At 44.7% G+C, this 25,674-nt stretch overlaps 1 protein-coding gene across 1 annotated transcript in view; it reads right to left on the bottom strand.

Annotated features, from left to right (window-relative positions):
* The window catches only part of naalad2 (N-acetylated alpha-linked acidic dipeptidase 2), a 241,323-nt gene that overhangs the window by 179,960 nt on the left and 35,689 nt on the right, over positions 1 to 25,674 (bottom strand). Inside the window, exon 3 of the mRNA XM_078545757.1 lies at positions 16,190 to 16,376. Coding sequence (XP_078401883.1) covers positions 16,190 to 16,376 — 187 coding nt within the window. The remainder of the gene's footprint in view (positions 1 to 16,189; positions 16,377 to 25,674) is intronic.

The raw sequence follows: 25,674 nt of genomic DNA, 5'->3' as shown, positions 1-25,674 counted from the left end.
TTTTTACATTAATTCTTTGACATGTCCCAGCTCATGCGACAGTGTCACTTGAGGGGACATGTTTCAAAAGTTTATTCCTTCCTTTATTTAAACTTACACAGGTCAAACAGATGCACATGACGCGGATGCACGAAAGAGCACAGGGAACCACTCAGGGAATTCCACCCCCCCCCCCCCCCTTAGCGCTTCTGGGCGTGCGTCACGATGGGCGGGCCTTATTTGGCCCACCCACGTAAAATGGCGGCGCGAACCCGATCAGGTTCACTCCCACCTCTGCCCGCCCCCGCACAACCCTCCCGATGGGGGGAAAGTTTCCACTGAAGCTAGTGAGTCACAGCCGGAGGTAATGAGACTTCAGTTGCAAATGAAAAAATTTGAATTGGAAGTGAAAGAGAGAATGAAAGAGAGCAAGCATTTAAAAGGAGGCAAGCAAAAAGGCGGGAGAGAAAAAGAAAACAGGAAAGGGAATTGGAAATGAAGAAATTAGCAATGGAAGAAAGAGAAAATGAAAGAGAAAGAGAATATCAGCTTAAAAAGCTGGACCTTTAAAAAGAGATTTCAGATGCTGAGGAAGGTTCTGATATGGAAACAACTACTTTTAATTTAAAACCCAGTGGGGAGATGTTTAAAATGGTGCAGGCACTTTCGAAGTTTGAGGAAAGGGATGTAGAGGCATTCTTTATATCGTTTGAGAAGATAGCTAAACAGATGAAATGGCCACAAGAAATCTTTGCTTTTTACAATCTAGGTTGGTAGGTAAAGCTCACGGAGTATAAGAATTGCTGTGGCAGTAAAAAAGGCTATTTTGAGTGCATATGAGTTGGTTCCTGAGATGTAGAGGCAGAAATTTAGGAATATAAGGAAACAGCCTGGTCAGACTTACATTGAGTTTTGAGAGAGTAAAACAAAGTAATTTTGACTGGTGGATACGGGCATTAAAAGTAGAGACAACATATGCAGCTCCTAGAGAAGTAATTCTTTTGGAAGTATTTAAAGATTCAATTCCTTTAGTAGTTAGAATTCATGTGGAGGAACAGAGGGTCAAAACAGCCAGGCAAACAGCAAAGATAGCTGATGATTACGAGTTAGTCCATTGATTGAATTTTTTTCATCACCCTTTTAAATCCGAGAAGGATAGAAAACGGGAAGGTGACGGGAAGGTGGTTAGTCAAAGGAGAGAAGGAGCAGTTGGAAAATATTTAGGAAGTTTCTCCTCAGACTGTAATGGAATGTGTTGAGGGTAGAAATGACACTGGAAAGTTTAGGTGTTTTCATTGTAATAAGGTGGGGCACACAAAGTCAATGTGTTGGAGATCACAGGGAAAACCTATTGCATTAGTTGGAGCACAGAAAGGTTCTGGAAATAAGAGTACTGGGGGTTTTGAGATCCAAAAGCAGGAAAAACCAGCAGTTTGTGTACAGGTGAAGCAGGAAGAATCAGTGGTAGGCAAAGAAGGGGGAGTGTGTTCACAATTTACCCAAGGGAGTTCTGAAGGGCAGGTTACCAAAATGTTTAAAGATTTTGGGCAGAACTTTTAGCTCGGCAGGTGGGCGCATGCCTGGCTGGTTCCGGTGTGAAATCCCGCGAGATGACGTTGGGCAAGCAACCCGATGTCATCCCGTGCTCACGCAATATTTCGGTCGGTGGGCCACGTGCAAAAGTTGGAAGCGCGGCCGCCAACAATTAAGAGGGCAATTAAGCCCACTAATGGAGCAATTGACTCCTATTTTTCGTGTTTCGCCCAACCTTATGGTTGGCGGGCGGGTGAATCGGCCAGGTGGCCTTTGCATTTTTCATGATGAAGTAAAATATATATAAATTTCTGTGGACAGCATTATCATTAGCTAAATTTTCAGGTGATCTATTATGATGCCTGGACGCTTTCTTTCAGCTTCTGAAACCTTTATTTTTGATTTTTCAGGTCTTCAGCTCCCTGAGGCAGCTCTCTGCCTTCTGGGAGCTTTATCTCAGTGCTGGCCCGTGCCCGCATTGACGACAGCGCCTGCCCTCTCCCTGCCCCCATCCCAATCACAGTTGACGGTCCATTTCCAAGCCAGTCCCAGGACCGCCAATCGTGCCCGCCTGCCAACCTAAAAATTCAGGCCTTTGTGTGTGAAAGGAAAGTCTTTCCATGTATGCAGGGTGGAGCAGGCAAATATGTTAAAGTTTTAAGAGATACGGGGGCTGGTCAATCCTTAATGTTATGGCAGAGTGCCATTTGTTGTCCAGAGGGAATATTGCAGGACAGAGTGGTAATAAGTGGAATTCATGGAGACGTTAAACCTATTCCATTGTGCAAGGTAAATTTAAAAAGTAAAATGAAAACAGGTAAGGTGATTGTTGGAGTAGTGAAAAGATTGCCCATTGCAGGAGTTCAATTTGTCTTAGGTAATGGTATAGTTGGGTCACAGATGTTGGTGATGCCTATTGTAGTCAAGCAGCCTGTGGAGGCGTATTCAACGGAGGTGTTGCAGAAAGAACATCCTGGATTGTTTCCAGATTGTGTAGTAATGAGATCACAAATTCACAGCTTGAAACAGGAAGAGGAGGAACTTAAAAGACAGGGAAAAGATGCTTCCATTCAATTAGCTGGATCTGTTTTTGAAAAAGATAGTGCAGGAAGAGAAGGTTGAACAGATTGAGGTGGAGGTGCTTAGTTCAGTTAAATTGGTAGAGCTACAGCAGAGGGATTCACAAGTAAAGAAGTTATATCAGACAGTTTATTCAGAAGCAGAGGCAGAATGTATTCCAGAATGTTATTATCTTAAAGGTAATGTATTAATGAGGAAGTGGAGGCCGGCTCATGTTTTAGCAGATAAGAAATAGGAGGTAGTACATCAAAAAGTTATATCATCTGGAAACAGAAATGAAATATTGAGACAAGTTCATGAAATTCCAATAGCGGGACATTTAAGAATTGAGAAAACGCAGCCAAAAATACAAAAATATTTTTACTGGCCTGGACTGCATAATGATGTAGTTAAATTCTGTAGATCATGTCACACATGTCAGGTGACAGGAAAACCTCAAACAGTGATTAAACCAGCACCTTTAATTCTGATTCAAGCATTTGAGGAACCATTTACCAGGGTCCTGATTGATTGTGTAGGACACCTCCCTAAGCCTAGAAGTGGAAATCAGTACTTGCTGACAATTATGGAAGTGTCTACAGCGTTTCTGGGAGCGATATCTTTACGAAATAGTACAGCAAAGAGAATTGTTGTGGAGTTTACTAAATTTTTTTTACAAGATATGGGTTACCGAAAGAAAGGACAGACATGTGGGCAAGAGAGCAGGGTGGAGTGTTCCCAAACACTCCTTTCAAGTGAAGCAGCATTTCACTTGCATTTCCCCTAACTTAGTCTACTGCATTCGTTGCTCCCAATGCGGTCTCCTCTACATTGGAGAGACCAAACGCAAACTAGGCGACCGCTTTGCAGAACACCTGCGGTCTGTCCGCAAGAAAGACCCAAACCTCCCTGTCGCTTGCCATTTTAACACTCCACCCTGCTCTCTTGCCCACATGTCTGTCCTTGGCTTGCTGCATTGTTCCAGTGAAGCCCAACGCAAACTGGAGGAACAGCACCTCATCTTCCGACTAGGCACTTTACAGCCTTCCGGGCTGAATATTGAATTCAACAACTTTAGATCTTAAACTCCCTCCCCCCATCCCCACCCCGTTTCTTCCCCCTCCCTTTTTTTGTCAATAATTTAATATAGATTTTTCTTTTCCCACCTATTTCCATTATTTTTAAATCTATAACTGTAATACCTTGTCAGTCTTTCCACCCCACCCCCACTAGAGCTGTACCTTGAGTGTCCTGCCATCCATTCTTAATTAGCACATTTTCTTAGATAATATCACCACCTTCAACACCTCTTTGTTCCTTTTGTCTGTGACATCTTTTGATTATCTGCTACTATCACTGCTTGCTTGTCCCTACAACGACCTCCCACCCCAACTTCTCTCTCCCCCCACACCCCCCACCTTAAACCAGCTTATATTTCACCCCTCTCCTAACTATACTCAGTTCTGCTGAAGGGTCATGAGGACTTGAAACGTCAACTCTTTTCTTCTCCGCCGATGCTGCCAGACCTGCTGAGTTTTTCCAGGTAATTCTGTTTTTGCTCAGTTTTGTTGCTGGGAAAAAGGTGTTAGTTTTGTTACCAGTGTCAGGTGAATCATTAAAGTCAAGGTTTAGTGGGCCTTACAGGATTGAAAAGAAATTGAATGAAGTAAATTATTTAATAAGTATGCCAGATAGAAGAAATAAGCAGAGGGTTTGTCATGTAAATATACTTAAAAAGTACTTCGACAGGAAAGATAACCAAAAGGAGGTATTAGTAGCGGTAGCTAAGGAGAAAGTAGAAATGAAGGATTCCGAAATTGATCTTCCTCTAATCAAATTGGATAATAAGGGGGTGCTTGAAAATTTAAATGTAATATTGAGTTACCTTCCACTCAAGTGTCAAAGTGATTTGGAAAAGCTATTGCAGTCACACAAAGCTATTTGTGAGAGTAAGCTGGGGGAGACAAATTTAGCTACACATGATTCTGAATTTTACCCTTGGCAGGTACACCTGATCGGCGGGCCCAGGAGCAGTCAGGAAATGGGCCACCGACCATGAACAGTCCCTGACCGCGATTTCGTGCTGGCTGGTCAATTAACGGTCAGCTAGCGTGAAACGCGTGCTGAAATGCTCAGCACTGCCAGGGTGGAGGTGGGAAGAGGACAGGCGATGACGTTTCCGCGGGCACGGGTGAGCGCTGCGAGAAAGTGCCCTGAAGGCAAACAGTTGCCTCAGGGAACTGGAGACCTGAAAAAGCTAAAGTAAAGGTTTTAAAAGCTGAAACAAAGTGTCCATGCATCATAATCAATTACCTGAAAATATAGCTGATAAAAATGCTGTCCACAGGAATTTATTTTTATTTTATTTCATCACGGAAGTTTCATCCTGCCCTTGGATGAGGTTTGATGAAAAATGCAAAGGCCACCTGGCCCATAAGGTTGGATGGGCAAGGAAAAATCGGAGTCAATTGCACCGTTAATGGGCTTAATTGCCAACAGGCGAGCTTCCGACTTTTGCGTACGCCCGCTAAGCAAAATATTGCGTGAGTGCAGGATGACGTTGTGATGCTCGCCCAACATCTTCTCATGCGATTTTATGCCCAATTGGGTCGGGCGCATGCCCGCCATGAGGCATAAAATTCTGCCCATGATGTAGATGTGACTGATTCAGTTTCCATAAGGCAAAATCCTCAAAGATTAAATCCAGTAAAATTATTTCAAGTACAGAAAGAAATTGAATTCATGCTTCAGAATGGCATTATAGAGTCTAGTTGCAGTAACTGGAGTTCACCTTTTGTGATGGTACCGAAGTCAGATGGAACACAAAGACTGTGTGTGGATTATCGAAAAGTAAACGCAGTGACAAAAGTGGATTCATATCCTATTCCATTGTTGGAAGGTTGTATCGAGAAAGCGGGACAATCAGAGTTTATCACAAAGATTGACTTGCTGAGAGGATATTGGCAAGTAACGTAATCAGAGAGAGCACGAGATATCAGCTTTTGTCCCCCACCAGATGGACTACATCAGTTTAAAGTTATGCCATATGGTATGAAGAATTCAAAGACTGAAACAGTAATTGCAGGGCTGAGCAATTGTGCTGTTTATATTGATGACTTGGTGGTTTTCAGTCAAATGTGGGAGGAGTATTTACGACATCTGAAGGAGCTACTCGATTGACTGGAAGAAGCTAATTTGATGGTGAGCTTGGCTAAGAGTGAATTTGCAAAAGCGCAAGTTACATATGTAGACCATACAGTTGGACATGGTCAGATAGCTCCAATAGATGTGACAGTAAAAGCCATCGTTAATTCCCCAGTGCCTACAACAAAACATGAAGTCTTGAGATTTCTGAACATGAGTGGATTTCATCAGAAGTTTGTACCAAATTTTAACAGTGTGGTTGCTCCATTGACTGAACTAGTAAAAAACAAAAAGTTTCAATGGACACAGGGGTGTCAGGATGCATTTGACAGTTTAAAAACTACGTTGACTACAACACAAGTTTTTCCAGCGCCTAATCATGCCAAGCAATTTAAGTTGGCATTGGCTGCAAGTGATTTGGGCATTGATGCTGTGTCATTGCAAGATGAAGTAATTGGAATTGAGAAGCTGATAGGATAATTTTCATGGAACCTGAATGTACATCAGAGAAAAACCCAACCATCGACAAAGAGGCTCTAGGCCTGGTGTTAGTGTTGCAGCATTCTGAGGTTTGTGTTGCAAGCAATTCATCAGAACAATTGTTTATAAATACCACAATCGTTTAAAATATCTGGACAGATTTTGAGACCAAAGTACAAGACTGTTCAGATGGAGTTTATTACTGCAATCATCTAATTTACAGGTTATACATGTGGCTGGACGAGAAAATTTAATTTTGGTTGCATTGTCAACAGTTTAAAGTTTAAAGGAGATTGGGCATTTTAAAACATGGGCTCTGGACTGAAATGACCACTATTGATACAAAGGACGTGCATATATTATGTTAATGCATGCACCTGGTAATGTAATAGTTTGCATATATAGCAAAGCATAGCAAGTAATGAAAGATGGATTGAGAAAATGAAGCAGTCTTTTAAAATTACGATGGTTCATTTCTCCATAAGTATGGAGGTGTCATGAAACTATCATATTTTTCATATTATTATTGTTGGGTATTGTAAATTAGGCTTATGTTTGTGTGTGTGTGTGTGGATGGTTCTGTGTGGCTGATTTAATTAGAGTCAGATAGACTGCATGGTTGAAATTATCAAAAAAGCTAGGTGTAAAAGGGCATGTGAGCTGTGAATGAATGAGCTAGGGTAAAGTCAGCAGAAAAGGTGTGAATGAAATTTGTATTTTAAGTGGGTAGGTGTTTGGTTTTCAAAGAGACACGGTAGGATGTTTACAACTAACAAGATAAATAAGGTGGGTTATTATGTTGATTTTTCCCAAAAGCGCTGACCATAATGACAACATAAAAGATTTTTATATTATGGGAAAGTAATAAAACTTGGGGCAACAATGGGATTTATAGATTAAAGAGGGGAAAATAAAGAAGGATTGGAAGACTGTGGGTGTGTGGCCGGGTGTAAGATCTGAAAGGTATACCGTGTGAAACAGACTTGGGGAAAAGCCTCTAATCACTTTGCAGAAGTCTGCTATTTCACTAGCCAAAGTTGTGTTAAAAGCCTTTGGAATTCCACTGTCGAGTGAGTGCTTGTGGTAATCTTGCTAGATTGGCATTATAAATTTAAGATCTATTTTGGACTGTTGCCTTAAAGTGGATGTGTAGTTGGAGTCTGGTTGATTAGGAATTTTGAGAATTGTTATATTAAGTAACTGTATAACTGTAATTTTGTGTGTGTGTTTTACTCTTTTCTTTTGTTAATAAATGTTTTAATTTTATTTTTAAAATCTGAGTGTGTTAATGGGCTCATTACTATGAATTCAGAGCACAAATCTCCTCATAATAACTGTAAATTGCAAAACCGTTGTGATAGTGTGGCCAAGTTTCCCTTGTGGATTTGGTCAGCCTGGCAAATACTGCCTGCCGTAGCATAACACAGTCTTCACTCTAGAGGATACAAGTACATCCCTGAAATAGCTGTAAATCAGGAAATGGAAGGGAGGGAAGATCTCAGGAAAATTACAATCACCAGGGAAGTGGTATTGAGCATTCTGTTGGAGCTGTGGGCTGACAAATTCTTGGATCCTAATGGACTTCATGCCAGGTTCTTAAAATAAGTGGCTAGTGAAATAAGTGATGCATTGGTTTTAATTTTCTGAAATTCCACAAATTTGGGGGAAAGGTTCTATTAGATTGGAAAATAGCTAATGTAACTCCCTTATTCAAAAAGGGAGGGAGATAGAAAGCAGGAACCTGCAGGCCAATTAGCTTAATGCCTGTAATAGGAGGCAGAATTTTGCCCATGGCATGCGGAATCAGTGGGGGTGGTCAGGAAGCCGACCGCTGCCTGCGATTGAGCTCAGAAGGTAATTAAGTGTGAAACCCAAGCGGCAGCACTCACCACTGCCTGTGTGGGTGGGGGGAGGAGTGCAAGCTGGGCAAGAGCAACCTGAAGTCGGGACGCTCGCCCGATGTCAGCATGCGTCATTTTACGCTCGTCGGACCTGCCGTGCGAAAAATTTTACCCAGGGAAAACGTTGGAAGCTATTATTAAAGATGTTATAGCAGGGCACTTAGAAAAACACAGCAATCAGGCAGAATCAACATGGTTTTGTAAAAGGGAAATCATGTTTAACCAATTTATTGGAGTTCTTTGAAAGAGTCACATGTGCTGTGGATAAAGTGGAACCGGTGAATATACTGTACTTAGATTTCCAGAAGGCATTTGATAAGGTACCGCATCAAAGGATATTGCAGAAAATAAAAGCTCATGATGTAGGGGGTAACGTATTGGTATGGCTGGCTCACAGAAAACAGTTGGCATAAATGGGTCTTTTTCTGGTTGGCAGGATGTAACGAGTGGAGTGCCAAGGGGATCAGTGCCAGGGCCTCAACATTCTACAATTTACATAAATGACTTGGATGAAAGGGCTGAAGGTATAGTTGCTAAATTTGTTGATGACACATAGATAGGTAGGTTAGTGAGCTGTGAAAAGAACATAAGGAGGCTACAAAGGGACACAGATAGGTTAAGTGAGTGGGCAAAAATCTGGCAAATGGAGTATAATGTGGGCAAATGAGAAATTGTCCATTTTGGCAGGAAGAATAAAAAAGAAGCACATTAGCTAAATGGTGAGAGATTGCAGAACTCTGAGATTCAGAAGGATCTGGGTGTCCTAGTACCTGAATCACAAAAGGCTAGCATGCAGGTATAGCAAGTGATTATGAAAGCTAATAGAATGTTACCATTTATTGCAAGGGGAATTGAATACATAAGTAGGGAGGTTATGCTTCAGTTGCACAGAGCACTGGTGAGGCCACATCTGGAGTACTGTGTACAGTATAGGTCTCTTTATTTAAAGGTAGGGTATAAATGCAGTAAAAGCAGTTCATAGAAGGTTTACTAGACTAATACCAGGAATAGACTTTTACCAGGATTGGGCAGGTTGTCTTATGAGGAAAGGTTGGATAGGCTAGGCTTGTGTCCACTAGAATTTAGAAGAGTAAGAGGTGACCTGATTGAAAAGGAAGAATATACAGGGTTGAGAAGAGGACAGGGGAGTGGTGTAATGTAATAGGTCAGTAGAGTAATTATGGCAACGGATGATGTAGACCATAAAGTAAGTGACATCAGCAGTCATATGCTAGATTCTGTGCAGCAGATCGAGCACCCAGGAGAGATATGCCTACTCAGTAACCCTTGTATATATTGTACACAATGTAAATAAACCAGTTTGCAGTAACTACCCGAATCAGCCTACGGTCTCTCTAGGCAAGATATACTGGCAGCGTGGTGTATGAAACAAGTGGCACTAGGTAATTTTCTCCTAGGGAGAGCTGGTGTGGACAAGATGGGCCAAATGGCCTCTTTTGGTGCTGTAACAATTCTATGATTCTGTGATAAGACATCAAATCGATATCTGTTCATTACCCAAAACAACCCATGCGCTATTCAAAGAAGAGTAGCTCTCCTGGAGTTCGGACAACTCGAATCACTCAATCATCATCAAAACAGATTAACTCTCCATTTGTTGCATTGCTGTTTGCAAAGCTTTGCTATGTGCAAATTAGCGGCCATGTGTGCCTGCATAACACATCAAATGTAATTAACTATGAGGTGTTTTGGGGCTTTGAGGATGTAAAAGCCACCCTACAAATACAAGTTCTTTGTTCTTTCATGATACATTTGCTCCCTTCCAATCTATAAAGAACCATTCTACAATCTAGGGAATGCTGGAAAATCAACGTCAATGCATCCACTACCTCAATAGCCACCTCTTTTTCATAAAGCCTGAGAGAACGTGGATCATGAGCTCTGAAAATTCAAAATCCTCCCAATCTTCAAGCTTACTACATTTTTTGGGAAACATTATAAGTTTCTTCCTTTAATCCAATACAGGCCCAATGTCCAAAATCCAGCATCCTTGGGACCAAGACCATGCTGGATTTTGGATTTTCCAAGATTTTGGATTGCCCGCTATTAATTTGGAAGCATAGTCACATGGGGCAGAATATTTCCCTCGTCGTGGGGGTGCGCACCCAACCCGAATGGGAGAAAAATAGTGCGCAATGACGTCAGGCGAGCGTCCCGATGCCATTGCGCACTTGTGCGATATTTCGGGCGTTGGGCATGCAGGAGTTGGCAGCATGCCTGTTGGCAACTAAGAGGGCTGTTAAGCCCATTAATTAATTAATTGAATTGCGTTTTTCCCTGCCCGTCCAACTTTACGGTTGGCGGACGGGCAAATGAGCCAAGCGGCCTTTGCATCTTTTGCAAAACCTCATGCACGGGCGGGATGAGGTTTTGACCATTGATTTAAAAAAATTAAAACTTTTAAAACTCGTTTTTAACATGTCCCTGCTCATGTGACAGAGTCACATGAGCGGACATGATTTCCTTATTTTTCAAATGTTTATTTTTAATGTTAAAAATCTTCAGCTCCCTGAGGCAGCTCTGTGCCTTCAGGGAGCTTTCACTGAGCGCACTCCCAAGCATGTGCTGACTTACGCGCTCACCCTTCTCCACCCCCCCACCCCGCCCAGGCATCGCTGAGCGTTTCCGCGCTCAATTCATGCTGGCTGGCTTTTAATTGGCCAGCGAGCATGAAATCGCAGTTGGGGCCCAATCGTGGGCGGCAGTCGGTTTCGCAGCCGCCCGAGCCCGCCAGCCCACCGTGCCCGCCTGACAAGGTAAAAATTCTGCCCATGGTTTCTGTTGGCACATGACTTTAGATAAAGGAGTGCAGAACTGAAACCTGATCTGGAATTCATAAAGCAACATTGCCGGAGGCCCATTGCTGCTCTGCAGAATCTCACCCCGGCTCCTGTGATCTGTTCACTGGAAGTAATTAATTAACCCAGCTCCGTTTACAGGAGGGTTATTTACAAACATTACCAATTGAGTCCGCTAATATATTATATTGGAAAGCGCTGCACTGGACGCAGGTCCTATGTGTGCACATCTCTCTCAGATTCCATCCTTTGGGATTAGCCCGAGAATGCCCTCTTCATTCCTGCGCTTACTCTGTTCCTGGAGTATCGCCCAGATCGGGCATAAAATAGTGCAAGACGGAGTCAGGCAAGCATCCCAACGCCATCCCACACACGCACAATCTTCAGGTCAGCAGGCGCGTGTGGGCATCACAGCCCTACCCGCCATCAATTAAAAGGCTACCTAAGGCCATTAAAAAGCCAATTGATCCAGATTTTACATTGCCCGTGTGATTTCGCACTTGTCGCATGGGCAAAACAGGCAGCCTGCATTTTGCAAAACCTCATCCAAGGGTGGGATAAAAAGCGTTAGCAGCATTGCCAGTGTGAGTAGTGAGGAGTTTAGGAGATAGTTTGCTGCTGGTTGCTTATTTGAACTTGACAGCTTCATCTCTGTTCTGAGTTTCATTCTTAGCATTTCAGGACTCATTGGTGTCTCCAAGGCCCCGGAGGATTTTGACCGTGTGGACCCTTGCAGGTATTAGGCAACCTTCCATTACCTTGGTAATAGGAATTGTGATCTCCGTTGGACACACCTCCTCTGAGGAGGGAGAGAGGGGCAGAAGGGAGAGGAGGCCAGGTGTCCCAATGCAGCTTCCAGGGGAGTGACCTGAGGGAGGAGAGGCGCAAGCATAAGGGACACAGGGCCAGCAGGTAGCCCAAGGCAGAAGGGGGCACAGAAGACACCCCTATCTTGCTACCAGAGTTTACAGACAGCGATGCAGCTATCTCAATATGTCCAAGGTGCAATGCTGAAGGAGGCTTTGCCTCTACAGGGAGACTGTGAACTTCATTTTTCATATGATAGGGCCTTAGATCCCTTGCAGGGCAGCTATTTGAGTAATGATACCCAGTGTGACAGGCAAGGACAGAGAGTACAAACATAAAAAAACAGCAGCAAATAGGGTCAAAGGGGGAAAAATGATAAAAAGGCAAACTTAATTGCTCTTTACTTAAATGCACGCAGTTTTTGGAACAAAATAAATGAATTAACGGCACAAATAGAGGTTAATGGGTATGATCTTATAACCATCACAGAGACATGGTTACAAGGAGATCAAAGCTGGGAACTAAATATTCAGGGGTATGTGACTTTTCAAAAGGACAGGCATGAAATAAAGGGTGGTGGGGCAAATTTGTTACTGTGAGATGGAATAAGTACGAAAGCAAGAAAGGATCTTGGATTGAAAAATGTAGAATCCATATGGGTGGAGGTAGGAAATAACAAGGGGAAGAAGACACTGGTAGGAGTAGTCTGTAGGCCCCCCCAAACAGTAGCTATACTGTAGGACAGAATAAATCAGGAGATAATGAGGGCATGTAAAAAAGGCAGTACATTCATCATGGTTGACTTTAATCTTCAAGTAGATTGGGAAAATCAAACTGGTAGAGGTAGCCACGAGCAAGAATTCATAGAGTGTATTCAGGACAATTTCCTAGAATAATATGTTGTGGATCCAACCAGGGATCAGGCTATTTTGAATCTGGTAATGTGAAATGAGACAGGCTTAATAAATTATCTCAGAGTAAAAGATACCCTAAGAAACAGTGATCATAATGTAGTAGAATTTAAATTCAGTTCAGCATTCCGACTTGGGTCGGAAACAACTGTGCTAAACTTAAATAAGGGCAGTTAGAAAGGAATGGGGGCAGAGTTGGATGGAGTGGACTGGGATAGGATTTTAGCAGAAGAAACAGTTGATGAACAATGTCAGGTGTTTAAGAAAATAGTTTATGAGTTGGAACAAAGATACATCCCAGTGAAGAAGAAAGATTCAAGGAAGGGGATAAAACAACCGTGGATAACCAAGGAAGTTAAGGATAGTAGCAAATTGAAAGAAAAGACATACAGTATGGCAAAGGTTAATGGTAAGCCAGAGGTTTGCGAAAGTTTTTTAAAAAAACAACAAAAGATGACCAAGAAAATAATAAAGAGGGAGAAAATAAACTTTGAGGGTAAACTAGCAAGTAATATAAAAACAGACAGTAAGAGCTTATTTAAATACATAAAAAAGGAAGAGAGACACCAAAAAGTGAACATAGGCACCCTTACAGAATGAGGCGGGGGAAGTAATAATGGGGAACCAGGAAATGGCAGAGGAGTTGAATAAATACTTTGCTTCAGTCTTCAAGATACTAATAACATTCCAATACTAAATAATCAAGGGGCAAAAGAGGGGGAGGAAATAAATACAATGACTATCAATAGAGAAAAATTACTAGGGAAACTAATGGGGCTAAAGGCCAATAAGCCCCCTGGACCTGATGGGTTGCATCCTAGGATATTAAAGGAAGTAGCTACAGAGATAGTGAATGCACTGGTAGGAATCTTCCAAGAATCCTTAGATTCTGGAAAACCCCAGAGGATTGGAAAACTGCCAAAGTAACACCCTTATTCAAAAAGGGCAGGAGACAAAAACAGGACAAAAATAGGCCAGTTAGCTGAACATCTGTCATTGGGAAAATGTTTGAGTCTATTATAAAGGATGTAGTAGCAGAGCATTTAGAATTACATAATCTAATAAAGCAGAGTCAGCATGGCTTCATGAAGGGGAAATCATGCCTGACAAATTTATTGGAATTCTTTGAGGAGAGTAACAGGCAGGGGAGCCAGTAGATGTAATATATTTGGATTTCCAAAAGGCATTCGATAAGGTACCACACATAAGGCTACTTAATTAGAGCCCATGGTGTTGTGGGTAGTATCTTAGCATGGATAGAGGATTGGCTAACTAATAAGAGCCCATGGTGTTACGGGTAGCATGGATAGAGGCTAACTAAAAGAAGACAACGTGCTGGGATAAGGGTGGCATTTTCAGGATGGCAACCTGTAACTAGTGGAGTGCCACAGGGATCAGTGCTGGGGCCTCAATTATTTACAATATATATTAATGACTTAGATGAGGGAAGTGAATGTACTATCACCAAATTTGCAGATGATACAAAAATAGGTGGGAAGGCAAGTGGTGAGAATGACACAGAGTCTACAGAGGGATATAGACAGGTTAAAGCGAGTGGGCAAAAAAGTGGCAGATGGAATATAATGTGGGAAAATGTGAGGTTATGCATTTTGGCAGGAAGAGAGGAGCTGAATATTATTTAAATAGATAAAGATTACAGAAGGCTGCAACGGAGAGATTTGGGAGTCCTCATGCATGAATCCCAAAAGACTAGCATACAAGTTCAACAGGTAATAAGGAAGGCAAATGGAATGTTGGCCTTTATTGCAAAGGGAATGGAGTATAAAAATAGGGAAGTCTTGCTAAAACTATACAAGACACTAGTTAGACAATGCCTAGAATACTGTGAATAGTCTTGGTCCCCTTATCTAATGAAAGATTTACTGACTTTGGACGCAGTCCAGAGAAATTTCACCAGGTTGATCCCAGATATGGAGGGATTTTCTTAAGAGGAGAGGTTGAGTAGGTTAGGCCTGTACTCATTGGAGTTTAGAAGAATGAAAGGCAACCTTATTGAACGATTTAAAATCCTTAGGGGGCTTGACAGGGTAGATGCTGAAAGAGTGTTTCCCCTAGTGGGAGAGTCTAGGGTCAGAGGGCATAATCTCAGAGTAAGGGGTTGCACATTTAAAACAGAGATGAGGAGGAATTTCTTCTCTCAGAGGGTAGCTAATCTGTGGAATTCTTTAATGCAGCGGTCTGTAGAAGCTGGGTCATTAAGTATATTCAAGAGAGAGATTGACAGGTTTTTAATCAGTAAGGGAGTCAAGGGTTACATTGCACTCATGTGAACTCCAGTAAGTACTCTAGCAGAGGTGACATTTATTAAAAAGCATAACTTATTAACCCCATGCTGGCACACACCAAGCACTTTCAAATAGTGACACACTACACACAATAGCAGTCTGACATCATGGAAAATTGCTGGTAGATCCAACCATTGGCTTGAGGCTCATTTGCATGTGCTTGGACATAAATTCATATTTTATATAAAATTCAAATCACGCCAAAGAAACATTTAAAAAGATAGGAATGAATACAAAGGGCAGGATTTTCCCGTCGGCGAGCGGGGGATGACGCGCGATGACATTGGGCGTAACTCCAATTGAAGCCATTGACAGAGTCATTAAAGTAATTAATGGACCTGCCTGTCCAGCCTTAAGATTGGTGGGCAGGCTGGGTGGCAGGCTTCAGAAAAAGCATGAAACCTCATCCATGGGTGGGATGAGGTTTCATGTAGGTTTTAAAAAATTAAAAAGTTTTTTTTTAAAAAGTTATGGACATGTCCCAACTCATGTGACAGTGTCACATGAGGGGACATGTCAGGGTTTTTTTTTTCTATTTTTAATAATTTGTACAGTAGAGACAATCTCCCTGAGGCAACACTTAGCCTCTTTAGTGAGCATGCGTGAAAGAGCGGACTCTCGAGTTTAGGGACTCTCACCCCCCCGCCCCCCGCACAGGGAGCACACAGTGCTTCTGTGCGGATGTCACGCTGGGTGGGCCTCAATTGGCCCACCCACATAAAATGGCAGCGCACCCCAGATCGGGGGCGCCGATCGGAGTCGCGCCTCTGCGCGCCCGTACTTCAACTTCCCCCCAACGGGGGGAAAATCCTGCCCAAAAGTTTTGGAGTGTTTTTATATGGACAGCAATTTATTCCTAAAATAGATTGCTAACATGTTTGAAGATCCACTTTCAATAAAAATAAAATAGTCAGATGAACCAGCACTGCTCTCATCAACCAAGTTTCTTGGGATTGAGAGGAGCAAGGATATAGAAAGGCTTATGGATGATTGCAAGAATTTTGAAGTGGATGAAAGGGGAATATACAGAGCCAATGAAAGCTGGTGAAGATACAGGTATTAGGAGAACAGGCTTAATGTAAGTCAGAATGTAATCTGTGATTGTAGAACTTGGGCATTGACAAGAAAAGCATGGAAAGTAATTGAATTATATTGTGGAATACCATCTAATTGTGTATTACTTCAAATTAACAAAAATACAGATGGACTTAAGTAAAAACTAAAATTAAATGCAAGGTCTTTCACTTTACCGGATATCCATTCTCATCAATGATAGAGATGTAATTAGGATTGCTTTTGTTTGGGTAAGACAACAGGACATCATAGTGAACCAATTCAACTGAATCCAGTCCCCAGTTCTTCCACTGCTTTTGAATCTGTTGGGCTAACTGGAGATTTCTTTCAGTCCCAGCTAAATGAGGAAATCGTGTCCAATTCCTGAGTGAAATAAAATTAAGACTCATAAGTAACTGAAAAATAATGTGTGCGCAAAGTAAAAACTGTGATTGAATATAGCGAATTATTTAACATTTTCAAAAAATGAACACAAATTGACTCAATTTCCATGATTTCATTAAAATCTGGCTCACATAGAATGTTTCGTATAGGTTAACATCTGAAATGAGTATATCACTCCAGTTGAAAGGCTCAATGTGCATTTAGTCCATTGCTATTAATGATCTGACATTGTATTAAACAAGGGTGTGAGGAATAAATTATTTCCCTCTGGGGGGTGGGGAGGTGGGGTGTACAAGGGCTGCGGTTGAGGTGATTTGGGGTGGGGGGGACAAGGGCTGCCCTGCAGTTGAGGAAACTTGGGAGAGGGGCAAGGGCTGCCCTGCGGTTGAAGGTAGCGCATAGGCACGTGCGAGCTAGGGGGAGTGAGCAAGGGAAGTGACCATACATTAGGGAAACATTGTATAAAGTGGCTATTCCTCTGCAGTTGAGAGGCGCAACCACATTGATGATAAGAGTTGGGCCTCTAGCTTCTCTGCCCACTCAAGCAACGCAGAGGCATCAAAGTGCCACTAAGTGCTCCAGAACTTTTCACTCCTTGGGCACAGACTGCAAGGTAATGAGCATTTTAGTCGACCGCATGGACGACTGGCCATGTTGTACAATCTCCTTGCTAAAGCTGGCCATGGAGCAGTCACTGGTGGAGGCGCTCACAGCCCCTTGCAATGTCAGCATCCCGGTTTGGACCAGTCTCCCCCATGGTTCAAGCTAACAGTGCAGCCTTGTAGCACGTGTTAAGAGAATGCCTGTGCCTGCGCTGAGAGCACAGCATGCAGTCCAATGGACAAAGCTGCGGCCAATCGGTCGGGTGGAGCAGCCATGCAGTGCACTAATCTCTGGCCATCCAAGTGGTGGCCAGCACTCTCCGTGATGCATTAAGGTGCCTTCAGATTTTACCAAGACAGGTTCTTAGTACACCCATGTTAACCCTCGCATCTCTCTCTTTCATCCTGCAGGAGGCGTACATCAGGATTGTGGAGCCTGGTGAACAAGCTGTGTGCCTTATGGCGTACAGAGAGCGAAGACGATGGAGAGGAGAGTGAATGAGGCGTCTGGCTGCGCAGAGGGAGGAGCAGAACTGCCTAGAAGAAGGGATAGCTAGGGCTCCCGCATACACAGCCAAAGAGCTAGAGGCAGCAGTCGCTGGTCGGCGTCTACCCAGAAAGAAAAAACAGTCCTGACCAGTACTCTTATTTCCCAGTTTTTACTGGTGTTCCATTTTAAAGTATACAAGACCAGTTTGGACCCGTATTCTTATTTCCCAGATGTTACTGTTTTGTCGTTCTGGGTAGCTAGACCCAGGGTCTCCAGTCACCGTCTTTCATTCCTGCAGATGACCGAGAACCAGTGTCGCCGAACACTGCGCATGTCTAGGGAACTGGTCAGTCACATCTGTCACCTGCTGCGGGATTTGTCGCCACTGGGACATGGAGGGCATCCACTGCCAATAGCAGTGAAAGTGACCGTGGCACTCAATTTCAATGCCAGTGGCTCCTTTCTGGGCTCCACAGTTGGCTTCTCAGGGATATCACAAGCCTCCATCCACAAATGCATCCATGTGGTCACGGATGCCATCTTCACGAGGGCACACAAATTTGTGTGTTTCGCCCGGGACCAGGGCAGTCAGGATGCAAGAGCGATCAGATTTGCCCAGATCTCAGGTTTCCAACAGGTGCAGGGTGCCATCGACTGCACTCACATGGCGCTCAGGTCTCCGCCGCAACAGTCAGTCAACTATGTCAACCGCAAGGGATTCCATTCGCTGAATGTGCAGCTGGTGTGTGACCACCACAAGCCCATCTTGCAGGTCTGTGCACGGTTTCCAGGGAGTGTGCACGACGCCTACATCCTCAGTCGGTCACAGATCCCCGAAGTCTTCAGGATCCACAGAAACTGCAGGGAGGCTCCTCAGGGACAAGGGCTACCCGCAAAGGACGTGGCTGATGACACCCAGATGGCAGCCTCAGACTGCAGCTGGAGCAGACCATCAGGATGCTGAAATTGAGGTTCTAGTGCCTGGATCCATCTGGCGGAGCCATGCAATGCATTCCGCAGAGGGTGCTTCGCATTGTCGTCGCCTGGCGCCCCCTTTACAAGCTGGGGTTGCAACAGGGAGAGGAGCTGGCTGAGGAGGTGGTGCAGGAGCTGAAGGTCTCCTACGATAAAGGAGGACATCGACGGTGATGAGGGTGAGAATGTCGTCGAAGGTGACAAAGACGGGGATGAGGCCCTCGCACTGGTCAGACAAGGCAGGCACGCTCAGGTGGCCCTCAAAGCTGCTAGATTTATGGAGGATGATGACGACGACATGCAGTGAGGAGACATCATAAGATCCTCACATTGCATCAATGAACGTTTGACTCCAGTCTGGCTTATGGCTACGCACATACCCTCTGTGAGAATGCTCCTGTCATGGGGACCCAGTGGAGGCTCTAGTCGCTCAGTTGCAGGAGGCTGATGACGACATATGTTGAGGACACTCCATAAATCTTCACATAGCCTCTGAGAATGTCTAACTCCTGTCAGGCTGAGGGCAGCTCGCTTGCGCTCTGTGATCAGGGTCATATCATGGAGACGCAGTCATGAAACTTTAAAAGCATTTGTCCGTCTTCTGCATCTGACCCCTTCAGGAGCACAGTGTCAGTGGTCACCAATGCTGAAGAGATGGGGCCAGCCCCACCTCAAATGTGCTAAGAGCACACAGAGAGAATGAGAGAACTCTGACGCCTGCCCACAACCTTCTGGCAGCAATGACAAGCACCATCGACATGCAGGCATCAGTAATTTGTTCAGGGAGTGAGAGGCCAGACCATCACTTTGGTCTGAAGGCTGCAGAAAGCACTGGGGAGAGGCCCTGGACTGAGATACCTGCCTTTATCTTCTGCAGAAAGGTTTTACATCTGAATGTCAAGAACACTGCTCATCAGATCAAGGAGCCATAGGCAGGGAGACATTCTTGGTAGTTTATTGACAATAGTGAACAGTATACATGAGTGATTGCCCATGCTGTGCAACTACATCTTAACTTTCCTAACCCTGCCGCTACGTCTTGGTGTTCCCCAGCCATCCACAGCGGAGGTGGAGGCAGCCTGCTGACTGTGATGCCCTGTCTGTGATGGCTTTGGTGGGTGTCCTCTGGAGGGCCAAGACTTGGAGGGCCCTGGCCTGCTTTCGGGGTCCTGCTGTGTGGCAGTGGCACCCTCCTCAGCCTGTGGAGCTGGAGCTGCTGAGGTCATAAGAAGAGGGGATTTGGATTGGCCGGAAACTCCTAGAATCACCTGGATGGATGGCTACACATGCTGATCCTCCTTCCTATGGGTGCCTGAGGGGCCCTGGCTGACTTCTTCAGGAAAAGGGGTAGCTGGAGTGAGATCAAGCTGCCCTGCACCCTTCTCGCATACACACTGTTGGAGGCCAACTATGGCATCAGTGGTGGAGTTGCACCCAAGCAGCAGTGCAGGAGCGACGTCCTGGACCAAGGTCTCCATGGCGGCTGCCATCCTACCAGTGTTGACCTCGGTGCATTGTCATGCCGGTGATATCACCTCAGCCTGAAGACAGATGGACTCCTCCATCATGCCTTGCAATCTGAGAAGTGCAGCAGACATCCCTTCCTGGTGTTCTCGAGCTTGCCTTTGCAGCTCCAGTAACTGTGACATGACCAAGTCCAGAGGTCATCTGACTCAGACTCAGCAAGTTTCTGGCCTCCAGCAGTCCCCTAAGTGCCGGACGCCAGGGAAGTTCCTGTCACTGCCTGCTGCGGATCAGACAGTGCAGTGTGCTTGCCAGATTGTGATCCCAAGTCTACTGTAAAGCAAGGTCCCGCCGAGGTGTGTCTCTGCGCTGGTGGAGAGTGTGGGTGAGCGCTGTGATAGGTCTTCAAGGAGGAATCCTCCAGATTCCTCTTCAGAGGTTTTTTCAGGGCTTCGTTGGAGGCTCTGGGTTGGGGACTCCCTCGGCTGTTTCCCAGATGTGCCTGCGGAAGCAAGGGGAGATAAATAGTGCACGGCAGAGTGTGTGAAACAGGACACGTCACACACAGGATGTTTGTCTGAAGGCTGTTACACTGCTGGATCCTCACTCGATAGAGCAGCGCCGATCTCACCATCAGCACAGGGCCGGATCAAATCCTCGCTGGCCAGCTGGATGGCTCTGTTTTCAAAGTCTATGAGGACCTTGATTTCAGGCATTCCTCCAATGGTCTGCGACCTCCCCCTGTTGTTGTGTGCCAGCTTGCCCTGTGTGAATAGAGTTGGAGAGAGAAAGCAAGCAGGATGCCTGACAGGCCAGATGATAAGTATGCCTGGCATATAAATTGGTGAGTGGTTGGATGAGGATGGACAGGATGAGGCCAATGAAGGTGTCTGTGGGGCAGGGAGTAAGGGCCCTGTGGATATGTGATGGGTTTGAGAGTGTGTGAGTTGAAAGTGATGAGAAGAGTGACTTAGCCTGGTAGAACGGAGGAGATCATCCATTCTATTGCGGCACTGGGTGAATGTCCTCTTTTGCAGGGTGTTGGTGCTGACCACCATTATCACCGTCTCCCAAGCCGGATTAGCGAGGTTGCTGCCCATTCTGCGGCCAGCGCTGGGGTAGAGGACATCACTGTGAGTCTCCACTGCATCCAAAAGGCGCTCAAGGGAAACATCATTGAAGCTGGGGGCTGCAGTCTTTGCCTTTCAGGGCCATGTCTTCTTTGCAGCAGTCATGGGCTCGAAGCACTGAGGTGTGTGCGCACCGCTGGACTTTAAATATGACACCCAGCATGCTGATACGGCGAGGTGATGGCATGGCATGCGAATGAGACCCCATCCGCCATCAAAATGGCGTTTCCTGGGAATGCATAATTAATACGGCGGGTTTGGGACTATATGGCGTGAAAAGCTGCCATTGCGGCCGGCAGGCTACCACATCTGGTGCAAATCTGGGACAATTCCGCCCACTGAATCAATAAGTTTTCATCATAGTATTCTCTGTCTTAGGTTCCGATCTAAAAAATCTTTTTTCTTTTCCTGCCTTTGAACCTGAATCATTCCTTCCATGATTACAACTGTTCTTACAAAAATTTGCCATTTTTCCAGTTCCTAGGCTTTTATCTTCCAGGTTTTGTTAATTCTTTCGCTAACATTTTGGCCCCCAAACAGCCAGAACCAGAGGTGGGTGGAGTCACAAATTAGCCCTTACAGCCAGTGCCAGTTCCCTGACTCCATCCTACCTCTGGGCCACTTTGGCAGAGACGGGATTGAGGCAGGCTGGGCTACCTGCCCGTATGTGGTGGGTAGCTGATCAGACTCATTAGAGCCTTAATTGTGGCCAATTTTGGGAGGTCGACCAGAAGTTTCCAATTGGCCTCCAGGTTCCTACATTGGCAGTGGACAATTTAGGTGCCTGGAGGCGGGCACCCGACAGCAGGCCAAGGAGCCAGTGCTCTGGGCAGACCCAGAAGCCCACCTTGCCTTCCTAGATGCAGAGGCAGCCACAGACCACCCTGTAAATTGGAAAAAGTTGGAGTAAGGGTGCCTCCACCTGAAGCTCCCTGTCCCTTACTTACTTTCCATTATAGCCTGCTGCTCCTTTCAAGCTGGAAGGCCTCTGATTAGTCCTCCAGCTTCAAGATCCTGCCTGTAATCCTTAATTGAATGGAGAATCTGTTTAGCTCCCAATGAATGATTCTTCCCCCCCCCCCTCCCCCTCCTCCCCCCGCCTCACCAACCCAAGGACAGCCTCGAGGCCCAGAAACAGTCCTGACCTTTGTTCCCTGCCCCGGTAGGAAAATCCTGCCATCTTTAACTTACTCTCCCATATTCTGGTTCCAGCATTCTCCATATTCTCCCTGATGGCTTTTCCCTTTTGCATAGCATTTGAGCTCTACGCTCCAGCTTTATTGTACAGTTAGTTCATTTAGCCTTCTCTTGGGGTCCATCACTGGTTGAGAAATTGATAATTGTGTTGCCAGCCCAAGAGGCAAATAAAGATCATGTATTCATGGCATTAAACTCAATATGTTACCAGCTAATGCTAGTAACAGAACTGTTGATATCTCCTTGATATTGGCAATTTTATTTAATTTGAAAATGCCAAACAAAATCAAACAGATTTACAAAGAGTAAATTATGGGTTAGGTTTAACTATTGTCTTGAGGACAGCTTGTAAAGAATAAAGACCAAACCCAATCTGCAAACAAACCAGTTTGCAACCTAAAATACTAACAGAATCAACTCATTGGATTATCAATAACACACATCACAAGCAGAAGGGTGTTCTGGTTTAACTCAAAAACTCAAAGTAACCTCATTTGCATTCACTTAGTACTTATTTTTCAACAGCAATATCAGATGAACCATCTTCTAGGCATTTCTGTGGTGCAGGAGAAGAGGATAAACTAATGGGGATTAGATATACAAATCATGTATTATACCATTTAAGTCAAAACTCTACAACTCTGCATCAAGTAAAAGGCAGATGACATGTATATGTATATGATTTAATTGTTTTCTGCACTACATACGCTACAACTACTCCCTTTCCCCCATTAATGCCATCATATAACACTTAGGCTGGGATTAGCCATGCCCATTGGCGCCAGGCGTGAGTGGACAATATGGCGAGAAGGCCAAGAAGTCAGTTTCACAACGTCGTGAAACCAGTCTGCAAGCGACTGCTCAGCCCATCGATGGTGGGCTGTGTTCCTCGCCATCGGGAACCTCATTGTAATACATCAGCATATCATTATATGGCCAGCCCACTGGACTCACTCTCCTCCCCACCACTGGATCATCCACCCACATCGGCGGGAAACGCGCCGTGTTTCACAACAGTATATATAAGGCGTGCACTTGGCGGGCTGCACTTCACTCGGGACTTCAAGGTTTGTTTACCTACCTTGCTTCAGTCAGCACTCACAGTCATCAGCGCCAGGCTTCACAGACAACACTACATCACTTTAAGGGCCTCACGGGCAGGTCTCTATCTACCAGATCAACCATATGTGGGTGGCTTTTCAATGATGTAGGGCTAGGGCTGGCTTGGGGAAGGGGGAGAAGTGGCCTCAGGCAAGGGAAGAGGCTGCAGGATGAGGGCTGTACTGGGGAAGGAGGGTATCCTAGGATGTGTTGGCACATGTTGATCTGTGCAAGTGGCCTCAAGATGGTGAGGGCTGAGGAGGCAGTCTCCAGAGAAGATGAGGCCAGATGGAGATGTGTGTGAGAATGGGTGATGATGTTCCCTCTTGAGCTGGCAGTAAGGTGACAGTGAATGTGTGATGGACTTGAGTGTGAGTTTCGATGGCTGAGATGGTTGCCATACCCTGGCTGCACGAATGAGGTCATTCATCCTCTATCTGCATGGGATGGCCAACCTCTTCTGTGCAGCAATGTCACTGATCACCACTGCCAACACTTACCAAGTCAGAGTGGTAATGCTGCTGCCCCTCAAGGCCAGAGCAGGGGTTAGAGGACATCACAGCGGGTCTCCACAGCATGCAAAAGGCGCTCGAGGGCTGCAGTCTTCTTGCCAATCGGGGTCATGTCTTCTTTGCTGCAGTCCTGAACTGGGAGCACTGAGCATGGTTGTACTTTAAATGTGGTGCCTGGTGTGATGAAGCTGCAAGGTGACAGGGTGGCAGGCAAATCAGAGCCCGCCCACCATATAAACAGTGTGTGTCCCAGGAATGCATAATTAATGTGGCGGGTTTGGGACGATACAGCGTGAATAGCCGCCATTGTGACCAGCAGGTAAAACGTTGTTTTTCCTGCCCACTAGCGCACAGTGCAAATCTGGGACAATTCTGCCCTTAAATTTTAATTTCCAATAAGGCATGATTGAAATAGTTTTCTGCAAAAATAGGCACAGGAAGGTCTCTACTAATATAAATACTGTACTACAAGATCATTTCTCCAGAATTAGTGATTATTTTTGTTCATGTCTAATATTAATTCCTTCCCTTCAAACAACACTATTCCAATAACGCACTTACCAATAGTTTATCATATATACCAACAGATCTCCGGTGGCATAACTCATGGTAGGTTAGCTGACATATTTCAATACTATGTTAAATACAGTATATCACTAGGTCCACAGATTTATAGCAGTTTTTAACTATGTTAAAGGTGCTACAAGTTGTCTATTTATAGATCATAATCTTTTAAATTTTTAACCTCTGCTTATCCAAGTCACCTTGAAGCTACTGGTAGTTTTCTTTTTTTAATGGAGTATACTCTTTTCTGTACATTTTAATCTCTTAAAACAATACTACTGTTGTGCTACAGCCCTGCCAGTTTGTCCATCCAGCTGCCCTACCTCACTCTTCATTTCTCTAATATCTGTTCTAATACAATCTGGTGTTCTAATTTTCATACAGGCTTTTTCACTTTCTATTTGAATCTTAAACTTATTGCAGTTGATCACTACTCCTTAGATGCTCAACCACTTTTAGTTCATCTATCTGACCTATTTTATTTGACAATATTTCTGGCCTTGTAAACCTACTAACGCACGGCTTGAGGAAGATATCCTTTGCATATTTGAGGAATTCCATCCCCTTTCCTCCATGAACTCCCTCTATGTTCCAATTCATTTGTGAATAATTAAAACCTTCCAAAATAATATTGAGAATATCCTACTCCTCCCTCTAAACGGACTATAGATTTCCTCCTCTCTTTCCTTCTCATAATTTGGAGATCTTCAATATACCCCAAATGTAACAAGCCTTTTTCTTGTTGAAATCTTTTGAGTTACAACTATTTTGACTGGCTGTACATCTTTCTTCCAGCTCCTCACACCCCGCTTCCTGTAAGGACTCCATCCCATTCTCTCAGTTCCTTCTCCTCCGTCGCATCTGTTCTGATGATACTACCTTCAAAAACAGTTCCTCTGACATGTCCTCCTTCTTCCTTAACCGAGGTTTTCCACCCACGGTCGTTGACAGGGCCCTCAACCGTGTCCGGCCCATCTCCCGCGCATCCAACCTCACGCCTTCTCCTCCCTCCCAGAAACATGACAGGGTCCCCCTTGTCCTCACTTATCACCCCACCAGCCTCCGCATTCAAAGGATCATCCTCCGCCATTTCCGCCAACTCCAGCATGATGCCACCACCAAACACATCTTCCCTTCACCCCCCCTGGTGGCATTCCATAGGGATCGTTCCCTCCGGGACACCCTGGTCCATTCCTCCATCACCCCCTACTCCTCAATCCTCACCTATGGCACCCCCCCATG

Source organism: Cetorhinus maximus, chromosome 7 (assembly GCF_964194155.1).
Source record: "Cetorhinus maximus chromosome 7, sCetMax3.hap1.1, whole genome shotgun sequence".
NCBI lineage: Eukaryota > Metazoa > Chordata > Chondrichthyes > Lamniformes > Cetorhinidae > Cetorhinus > Cetorhinus maximus.
Note: the sequence above shows the minus strand (reverse complement) of the source record. Positions and strands in the feature narration are given on the sequence as shown.